This window comes from Leucoraja erinacea, chromosome 3, assembly GCF_028641065.1.
Source record: "Leucoraja erinacea ecotype New England chromosome 3, Leri_hhj_1, whole genome shotgun sequence".
NCBI classification, from domain to species: domain Eukaryota; kingdom Metazoa; phylum Chordata; class Chondrichthyes; order Rajiformes; family Rajidae; genus Leucoraja; species Leucoraja erinaceus.
This window is the reverse complement of record NC_073379.1, coordinates 69,238,124-69,248,452: the sequence shown is the minus strand read 5'-3', so window position 1 is coordinate 69,248,452 and position 10,329 is coordinate 69,238,124. Positions and strand designations below refer to the sequence as shown.

General features: G+C 43.5%; 1 protein-coding gene across 2 annotated transcripts; it reads right to left on the bottom strand.

Moving 5' to 3' along the window:
- Nucleotides 1–1,732: 1,732 nt before the first annotated feature.
- LOC129695690 (GTP-binding protein Di-Ras2) lies at nt 1,733–9,148 on the bottom strand. 2 transcript variants are annotated; one of them, XM_055632871.1, is made up of 2 exons: nt 8,989–9,148; nt 1,733–3,326 (listed from the first exon to the last, which is right to left on the bottom strand). In XM_055632871.1, the coding sequence occupies exon 2, from the start codon at nt 3,299–3,301 to the stop codon at nt 2,705–2,707; it is 597 nt and encodes a 198-aa protein (XP_055488846.1). In that variant the 5' UTR covers nt 3,302–3,326; nt 8,989–9,148; the 3' UTR covers nt 1,733–2,704. The 2 variants fall into 2 exon arrangements, with proteins under 2 accessions (XP_055488846.1, XP_055488847.1); XM_055632872.1 differs by lacking the exon at nt 8,989–9,148 and adding an exon at nt 3,682–4,554.
- Nucleotides 9,149–10,329: the final 1,181 nt, after the last annotated feature.

Sequence of the window (10,329 nt, the reverse complement as noted above, 5' to 3'; positions counted from 1 at the left end):
AAGGTATAATTTTAAGGTGTAAAAAGGAACTGTAGATGCTGGTTTACAACCATGATAGACACAAAATGATGGAATAATTCAGCGGGTCAGTCTGCATCATTGGAGAAAAGGAATAGGTGATGTTTCGGGTCGAGACTAAACGAGACTGGTGTTGGGAACGTACAGAACAAAGCAGAGCCTACATCGATGACTCTGGAAAGGTGGAGCCCACGGTGGTTCATTGTTGTCTTGGGACGAGGTGATAACCAAGGGACACAAACTGTGAAATTAGCAAGACTAGGATGGGGGGGGGGGGGGGGGGGGGGGGGGGGGGGAGAGAGGGAATGTAAGGATTACTTGAAGTTAGAGAAATCAATATTCATGCCGCTGGGTTGTAAACTGAGGTGGGGTGTTTTGTAATTGTCTGAACGTGTGCCTTACACCAGAATAGGTTTTAGTCCGTGTACCTTCACCGGTGACAGTGAGACCTCTTCCCTCCGGACTGCAAAGCAGGGAGAATATAGATAGGACTATCGCAATTGTGCTCAGCTCACTGAGCCACGTGATGGCAAGGGTCAGCGGTCAGTCACATGGGACCGTGGAGCCAAACCCAAACCCATCCCATTCCCACTGGACCTGCGTGCAATTGGACGGGCATCAGCTGGATCCAATCCCTTCCCAACTAAACCTATGGACACTAACAGCTGCGCCAATGCAAACTGACCCCAATTACAATCCAGGATCAGTGAGCACTTTCCAGATAGATGCAGATTTAGAAAGTAATTTGTTGCAGTGTTTTTATTTGACGTTCTGGAAGTCAGCCTTCCTTTATAGATCGAGTGTTATCTCGTTTTTATTCTGCTCCACGCTGTTTTAACTTTTTTTAATCTGCATTATTTTCCTGTCGATTTTCCCTGTTGCGGGGAGGTCCGAAAGACACTATGAGAACCATAGGCAGGGTACACTATCGGAATATTTTCCCCAATGTTAATTCTTAGAATCATACCTTTAAGATCAGAAAGAGAGAGTTTCAAGGAGACGTGCTGGGCAAGTTTTGTTTTTCCTATAGAGTGGTGGGTGCGTGGAATGTGCAGCCAGGGTTGGTGGTGGGTGTAAGCAGACATGATTGGGGTGTTTGAGGCTTTGAGATGTAGGGAATGGAGGGGTATAGATCATGTGCAAGCAGAGGGGATTATTTTAATTTGGCATCATGTTCAACGTGGACGAAGGGCCTGTTCCAGTGCTGTTCTTCTATATTTTGTGTTCTATTATATGATTTCAGGAAGCGGACTGGAAACATTAGCTTAGGCTTATTCTCCATAAATATGGCCCAACTTGGTAAGAATTGACAGTATTTTCTGTCGTATTTCAGATTTCGTGAATCCGCTGAATATTGCTTATAAAAAACACGCACAATCATACTTGTGGTAAAGTGAGCTATTTTATTGTCAATTTGAAATATACAGCGTAGGACTGTAAAAACGTGTAGGCACAAATGACTTATGTACAGGCATTTAAATAACATTAATGAAATATATTTCAATGCTTCTGAACAGAATAAATACAATTGCTTTATTTCTATATCAAGCAAGTTGCTCCAGAAAAAAAAATACACATACATTTCAGTTGGAGCGATTGGAATAGCATTTAAACAAAAATAATTAATAACCCTAGCCTCTCAGTCGAATCAATGCTTGTTTACCCCACCCCCCCCCCCCCCCCCCCCCCCCCCCCCCCCCCCCCCCCCCCCCCCCACCCCACCCCCCCCCACAAGTAGTATGGAACACTATTTGATCAAGTATATGCTGCTTTTTGCCCTTTGATGCAAATCTTTTATCCATGCTCTTATTCTCTTCCTGGGTATTGTGTTGCCAAAACATAGTTAACAGTGACACACAAGCCTCCTCCACCAGGTATGGTAGAACGTGTCTGCAGTTTAAACCCCCCATTATGATATTTATCTATCTGTGTCGATTGACTGATGCTATGCTAAATGAATCGGGATATACTAGATCACTGTGCTATTTCAGTAACTTTAGAGATTATTATTTTCCCCATAACCCCTCACCTCCCCTCGCAAATATAATTGAACTAAAATGATGCTGCAAAGAGGAACTCACCAGAATCAAACGTTATCGGCACTGGTTTTAGAATATATTTTATTTAAAACGTCATGCAAGGTTAATGCATTTATTATATAAATAGCTTAAATCAATAGCTCATTGTTATGACGTTTCCTGTTATAGTGATTGAAACTATCTGTCCATTGATCTTAAAAATATTTGCCCATGGACCTTATTTTGTAATATATGTTTGCATTAATAAGGTGCTATTTGTTAGTGAATAACTCTCTAAGCTTTAATAAATAAAAATATCCGTGATTGAACGCGTCAAAATGAATGTGCTTTAATTAGTGGCTCTGCACTCAAATATAAATATTCGTGTTGCATCCAGGTCATTTAAAAGAAGGAACGCAGCTATTTAATACAAATACACAGCTCCTCCATCAGGGGAACCTAATAGTTCCGCAAGGGGATTCTCGATTTACCTTTTAAAACTTAATTTTGGCTGGATGGAAAAAAAAGACAATACGTTTCGCCTTTGAGATAAAGCCCCGTGAACGGCCGTGAGGTCAGTTTCATATTTCTGTGCTGAATCTGACCGGTGCTTATTTTTTTTCCGGCCGGGGTTCTGTTTTGTTGTTGCTTATGGACCGGGTGGCAGTTCACATAACGACACACTTCCCCTTGAGTTTCTCTGTCCTCTTTTGCTGCTTGGATTTCTTGCCGTCGATTTGCAGGCTGACCGCCCTGCGCTTCTCCAGATTCAGCAGTTCCTGGAAGAGCTCCTTCACGTTGTGATTCGTCTTGGCCGAGGTCTCCATGAAGCCGCACTTCCACCGCTTGGCTTGGGACTCGCCGTCACTGGCCTGCACCTCTCTCAGCGTGTCGTCGCACTTGTTGCCCACCAGCATGATGGGGATGCTCTCCACGTCCCCCTTGATCTGGCACACTTGTTCGTAGATGGGCTTCAGCTCTTCCAAAGACTGCTTGCTAGTGATGGAGTAAACGAGGATGAAGGCGTGCCCTTTGGAGATGGAGAGGCGCTGCATGGCGGGGAACTGGTGACTCCCTGTGGTGTCGGTGATCTGTAAAGTGCAGATGCTCTTGTCACAGCTGATGACCTGGCGGTAAGTGTCTTCGATCGTAGGGATATAGCTCTCCCGAAATGTCCCTTTGACAAACCTCAACACCAGCGAGCTCTTGCCCACGCCTCCCGCTCCGAACACCACCACCCTGTAATCGTTGCTCTGTTCCGGCATCTTGCTGACTGCCTCACACTGTCACCTGGAGTCAAAGGGAAGGAGAATATTACATATGTTCAACCCGTCTTTAAAAAAATAAATTAAAAAAAACAGACAGTGCCCACTTTATCCAATGCCATAATTCACAACGACAAGATATCAACCATATGCATTGTCCAGGTACACGGAACTATTCCGTGACATAGCGCCTTCTGAAGGTTAAAAAGAGAAAAAGGCTACGGGCCAGGACCCTCTCGATAGCTTCCGAATAACCATAAAATCCCTCGCAGACCGTGCCTGATCTCAGGCTACAGACCCGAACAAAACCAGAAATCGCCGCAGGTCGCGTGTCGCCTGTCGCCCTTGCCAAAAGACCCTCTTCAATACACAATACTCACCTATCTAACGCTACCCAATGTAAAATACGCTTTTAACCGAGAGGCGATCTCCTTGCGAAACCTCAGCCGGGGCTATGACTATGAAGTACGGTTGGGTTGAGCCGAGGTGCGCTGCGTTCAGTCTTGAGAACCCATCGCGGCTGAAGGTTGGGCAGAATCGATAGCGAAGGAGTCGGCTTTCCGCTGACTGAAGGGGCTGGAGGGAGTTTCTGTCTGATATTAAAGGCACCAGAGACGCGCTCCATGCAGCGATGTTACGTATCTGGGTTTGTTTAGTAAGCTCAGTGTGAATAGGGAGCTCACTATCGTCATCAGTGCTTTTCAGCGCTACGTCTCGGTTCGGGTCGGTGCAGAATGCTGCAGCAAAGGTCAAAGACCTGTTCAGTGTGAGCTAGCGCTGCTAATGAATCTGCCGCGGGTAGGAGCAGCCCAGCAAAACGCGGTGGGGCGCAGAACCTATCAAATCCGCACCATCAGCACTAAAAATAAACTCTTTTCCATCCAACGCGATGCCACGGGGGCATTGCTTTGTTTTGGGGCTTTCTCTCAGTCTCAGTAGTCGGTATTTTTGACAAATAATTAAATAGTTGAAACAACAACAAAAAAAATGCAATCGGAAGAGGTGTCGTGGGCTGCAGTACTCTGACTGAAAAACAACGCCAAATGCTTGATGTAGCCGGACAACTTCTGAGTCAGAAACGGAGGTTTACCGCTGAAATGTCTGCTCCCTAATCTTCAACCTTTAGACGATGCCTCGGCTGCTGTGCAGCTTTAGCATGCTGCGTTTTTCACATTCGCGGTTTCTTTGTCACTTTTTCCAAACAAATAACGTGCAAACACACGCATTTTAGTTATCACCGCTTGCCATCACTAAACCAGGTCTTATATTTACTGCATTTTAAGAAGTCACGGTTCATCTATTTCCACGGGTTTACCATCGCCACCAATTACAGAGCGTCACTGCGGCACCCTGAGGCATAGCCGATGTGGAGCAGCCACGGTTCTGTTTAAACCGTGTAACAGGATGAGAAATAACATTGCTGGTTTAAACAGCGAAACGCCGCATGTTTGGCATGTTTAATGTCGCATCTAATCTCACGCCTCCGAAACATTTCAAATTGCTATGAATAATTCCGATTAAGAAATTACTTTCTTCGGCATATTTTCCAGTCAGCTTCTCCTAATTTTAAAGTCTAATGATAGCCAGTTCAAATCTGAAGTACACATTCCAATGCTTAAACAAGTCCAAACGGGATTATTTTATAATCCATTTTTAATACGCCATTTCGCTCAAGGTTTGCCTCTGAAGATATGATTTCTTCGTAATTTGAAGCTAATACAATGCATTGGACCTATTGTTGTATTTCAAGAATACCGAAATTACTTTGACCAGCTAAGGAATCATTTCTCAGAATTTCTCTGAAGAAACGTCTCGACCCGAAATGTCAACCATTCCTTCCGTCCAGAGATGCTGCCTGTCCATCTTACTCCAACATTGTGTCTACCTTCGATTTAAACCAGCATCCGCAGTTCTTTCCTACACTATAATTTCTCAGACCCTGTCTGAAAATGTTGAACTGAATATTTAAAAACAGCAAAAAGCAAAATGCTAGAGGAACTCAGAAAATCAGGCAGCATCTGTGGAGGGAAATGAATAGTCAGGATCCATTTTCATCCGTTTCCTTCCACAGATGCTGCCTGATTTTCTGAGTTGGTCCAGTAGTTCTTTTGCGCAAGATTCCAACACCTGCAGTCTCTTGCGCCTCTTGTTAAAAGCGGGATTTTTTACATTGCAAATAATGTCAGTTATCCCCGAATGCTTCATCTGAATAATAACTCACTTATCTGGTAGATTTAAACTGATATATAACCACTTTTCAAATCTAAAACAAAAGAATAAGTAAGCATTATCTAAATTCATGACACGCTCACGTAATATCCAGATGGGACCGTATTTTCCTGAAAGTATTGTAGGTTATATATTCGATAATCCAGAGAGAGGGAGAGAGGGAGAGAGAGCGCGAGAGAACGAAGAACGTCCCGTTCAGAAGAATGTAAATAAATAAAGTTGTAAACATGTTTTTGCGGGAACCGCAAATATGTAGTCATTCAAGCATTATCTCGGCAACTAGTCCTTTGAGAAAAATGTCTAAAAACATCGTCCCCTAAATATTAATGAAGAAAGAAAACTAAGCCTAAATTGGCCAGTAAATATGCACAGAAATTATAAGAAAAGCCAACTATGAAATTATATGAAAAGCTATTTGCTTTTGCTTTTTTTTACCTGTAGTGTGGGGTAACAGAACGTTTTGTTGTCTGTATTAGATAACGCTTGAGACAAACATTTTCAAGTGTGCTTTGGATGTTTAAAGTAATTTATTATCTTCATTCTGAACAGTTTGGGTTGTTACGTCAATACTGCTGCATTGAATTGTCCCCAAATAAGAAAATTTCCTGCTCAAAGAAATTAAATGGAACTTATTAATGGCCTTAAATTACAAATAGCAAAATCTGATATAACTAACTCAATATTGTCAGATATGCAGACTGAGCATCTGCATGGGTGATATGGTAAACATGAGTATAACGGGACTTAGACGGTTAGAGATACTCATTGTAATTTCAGCTATCAGTTGTGACGAGAGGCAGACAGAGTTCTTTCAATCCATTTTTTTGTTCATATTAGTTACACGTTAGATAATTAAAGACGAAATGTCTACTTTAGAACCAGAAACGATGGATAAATGTATTTTCCCATTTACCCCTAAGTTTGACAGCAGGTTCAACCTTAAAAATACTTATTTTACCAACTATTGAAGAGTTCATTTAATTAGTTGTTCTATGCAATAAAACCGCTGAGTTTCTCTGGCACATTGTTTTCTTTTTGCTCAAGATTCCAGCATCTGCATATTTAAGTCTAGAGAGAAACTGAGAACCCCCAATGAGTCCACAATCAACAAGCGCTCACTTTCCATCTTCTGCAAGCGTCGTGGTTTGGTGCCAGCAGATCGCCCGAGTGAAGTTGGTTCAGTGCTGAAAACGGATAAGAGTAACATTGGAGACAAGAGGAACTGCAGATACTGGAATCTTGAGCAACAAAGAAAGTGCTGGAGGACTTCAGTGGGTCTATGTAGAAAGATATAATTATATTTTGGGAGAGGAGGGAGAAGCGGGCAGTGTGGGGCTGCAAACGACATAACATCAAAGGCTGTGTTGAGCAGATTGCCAAAGGCATCGAAGAAGGGTCTCGACCCAAAACATCACCTATCCATGTCTTCAAGAGATGCTGCCCAACCCGCTGAGTTACTCCGACACTTTGTATTCTTTCAGCGGCTATGCTTGTTTTGAGAACGAATTAAATGAACTGCTCAATAAATTGAGTATTTTCTAAGAGATTCTTGGATCTACTTGACCTTCTCCAATCAGCATAGTTTGATACATGGATAGACACTACTGGAGTAACTCAGTGGGCCAGGTAGTATCTCTGGAGAAACGTTTGGGAGACTCTTCTTCAGATTGGGAGTCGGGGCAAAGGGGCATGCAAAATATAGAAGGAACATAGAACAAATGATTGAAAGAATTGCAAAACGCAACGGTGATCAATGATAGATGGAGCCCACAATGGTCCATTGTTGGCTTGGGGAAGGTGATAACGAGTTATAGAGACAGTGAAACTCGACAGGACGACAATAAAACTAGTACTAGAACCGGAGCTGGAATCCCCGAGGCAGAAGATGGGGGCGCAGGCAAGCAGGGACATTGGTGACACCAGTGCGCAGACCATTGATACAATTCGGATACGAACACATTGATGTCATGTTCAGTTGCCTGTTTATTAATATTCTTTTAAACCAAGGAGAATGTGAGAAGAAAAACACCTTGGAGGCAACATCGCCTCAATCATATTGACCTTTCAATAGACAATAGACAATAGGTGCAGGAGCTCTCTCTTGAAAGCATCCAGAGAACCTGTCTTCACCGCCCTCTGAGGCAGAGAATTCCACAGACTCACCACTCTCTGTGAGAAAAGTGTTTCCTCGTCTCCGTTCTAAATGGCTTATTCCTTATTCTTAAACTGTGGCCCCTGGTTCTGGACTCCCCCAACATCGGGAACATGTCTCCTGCCTCCAGCGTATTATCCAAGCCCTTAGCAATCATATGTTTCAATGAGATACCCTCTCATCCTTCTAAACTCCAGAGTGTACAAGCCCAGCTGCTCCATTCTCTCAGCATATGATAGTCCCGTCATCCCGGGAATTAACCTTGTAAACCTACGCTGCACTCCCTCAATAGCAAGAATGTCCTTCCTCAAAATGTCTTTTCACCGCTCGTATTTTCCTTTCTCTTTCCCCAAGCAGTATAAAAGGAACAGCAGCATTACAATTGCAGGGATACCCAAAGGAATGCCTTCTGTAACCAAGCTGCAATCTTTAACCCCACCTCCACTTGCATGCAGTACATGCTGACAGATTTTTCTTAATTCGTTTCGATGTCAGTTACCATCCCCGAGGAGTTCATGCGAGGATTTTCCGATCAGCCTGTGATTGATTTAAGCTGCTTGTTTACATCCATTCTATACATACGGAATGGAAATACCGAGCTCTTGGTGCACTGGCTGGCTCTGCGCCGGTTGCTCGGCACATTTGAGATGCAGTTAAAGGCGTCAAATTATTGCCACATCAGGGCTTTGAGGCATCAGTCCTCCCAATCAATATTTGAAAGCCATTGGGATTCGTTTACCGTAATAAAAATACCCCCCCCCCTCCCCCCCGGAAATTAAACACTGAGGTGCAAACAATCAGAGACATTGGGGAAAATGTTGGTTACTTTCTGTTAAAATAAAAACGACGACGTTTTTAATTCCATTTAAAATGATAATCTGTTCGCCCCTTTGTTTTAAAAACGGTAGATGGAGGAACACCCACTTCGAGAACCAGGAAATACTGGGACTCTTTGCAGAGCGGATCCTGCAACTTCATGCTGATGAAGGCGTCGCCAGCGGCGCTCACTGAAGCCCCAGCATTTGACAGAGAATGTGTAACCTCGAATCCATCATAGACCCGAATCCAAAATCACCAATCCGCTCATTTTTTAAACAATAGGATAGATTCATGCTCAAATGCATGCATATATATATATATATATATATATATATATATATATAGAGAGAGAGAGAGAGATAGATAGAGATAGATAGATAGAGAGAGAGAGAGATAGATAGATAGATAGATAGATTTATATTTGAACGCATATGCAGGTTGATGCGCCGAAATTAATTTCAACAATGGATATTGAGGGACACTTTACCTTCGGAAGGGATCCTCTAATGTAACTAGAAAGGATGGTCACATGCCGCCGCAGTGAGAAGCTCGGCGTCCAGTTTTTCACGTGGATGAAGAAAGCCGCACTGTGATGAGCTGCTTGCTGCGGTTGTTGGAACTGGCTGCGTTGGATGGATGGAGGGAGGGAGGGAGGGAGGGAGTGCAGCGCTCGCTGCTCCACTCTCGGCCCACGATCTGCGATTAGATCACCGCCTGTTATTGCTGGCGACAGATGGCACGTGATTCGCTTTCAAAATAAGAGTCTTCGCTACTCCCAGTCCATTTTATACCTGGCAGAGCTGTACTTACAACGGAGAGTGCAGTGGAAATCTTTGTGAATCTTTAAGTGTCTAGTCTCGAGAGTTGGGCTATTGTGAATAATAATGGCAATTAAAACAACCACTTTTTATAGTAACCCTTGCCCAGCTGAATGACTGGAACATGGGATATCTGTGAATGGCAATTACTATATTCAACTCCTTGCCCAAGTCACTCCCGTGTGACATTTTTTAGTGGTTGAAATAGAAGGTATTTGAAGATGAGCTCAATCATATTCTGTGAATCCTTTCCATCAAAAACCTTCTAGTTAGCACTTGGGAGAAAGAACCCTTGCATTTTAAACCTCATCAGACATGATATCCACTCTAGAATTAGTGACCACGCCGATCAACAGTAACATAGGTTTGCTTTGTTACAGATAAATTAAAAAAAAATAGAAAATGCATTTTGGGAAGTCTAACATGGGCAGGACCTACACAGTGAATGGTGGGGCTCTGGGAAGTGAAGAGCAGAGGGATCTGGGAGGGCAGATACATGGTTCCATGGGCGTCATGAAAGTGGTATCATAGGTATATAGTGGTCATTAAGGGTTTGGCTCATTGGCCTTCTTCTGTCAGCGTATTGTGTATAGAAGTTGGGAGGTCATGCTGCAGTTATAGAAGACAGTTATAGAGGCCGCATTTAGAGTATTATGTTCAGTTTTGGTCATTATTTTATAGGAAACTATACTAAATGGGACCCGTTGGGTCCCAGCTTCACACGGGAGGGCTGATCCCCCAACGCAATATTCCACCTTTCCAACAATTTCAATATTGCTGACCGTTGTCTCACCTGGAGCAGCGGGGGAGCTATGTGCGGATGCTCTTTGTGGACTACAGCTCTGCTTTTAATACCATCCTTCCCCACAAACTGGTGGACAAACTGGGGGACTTGGGACTTCCACACTCCACCTGTACGTGGATAAATAGCTTCCTGTCGGGTCGCAGCCAGAGAGTCAGAGTGGGCCATCATACATCCACGGCCCTCAGCCTCAGTACCGGCTCTCCAC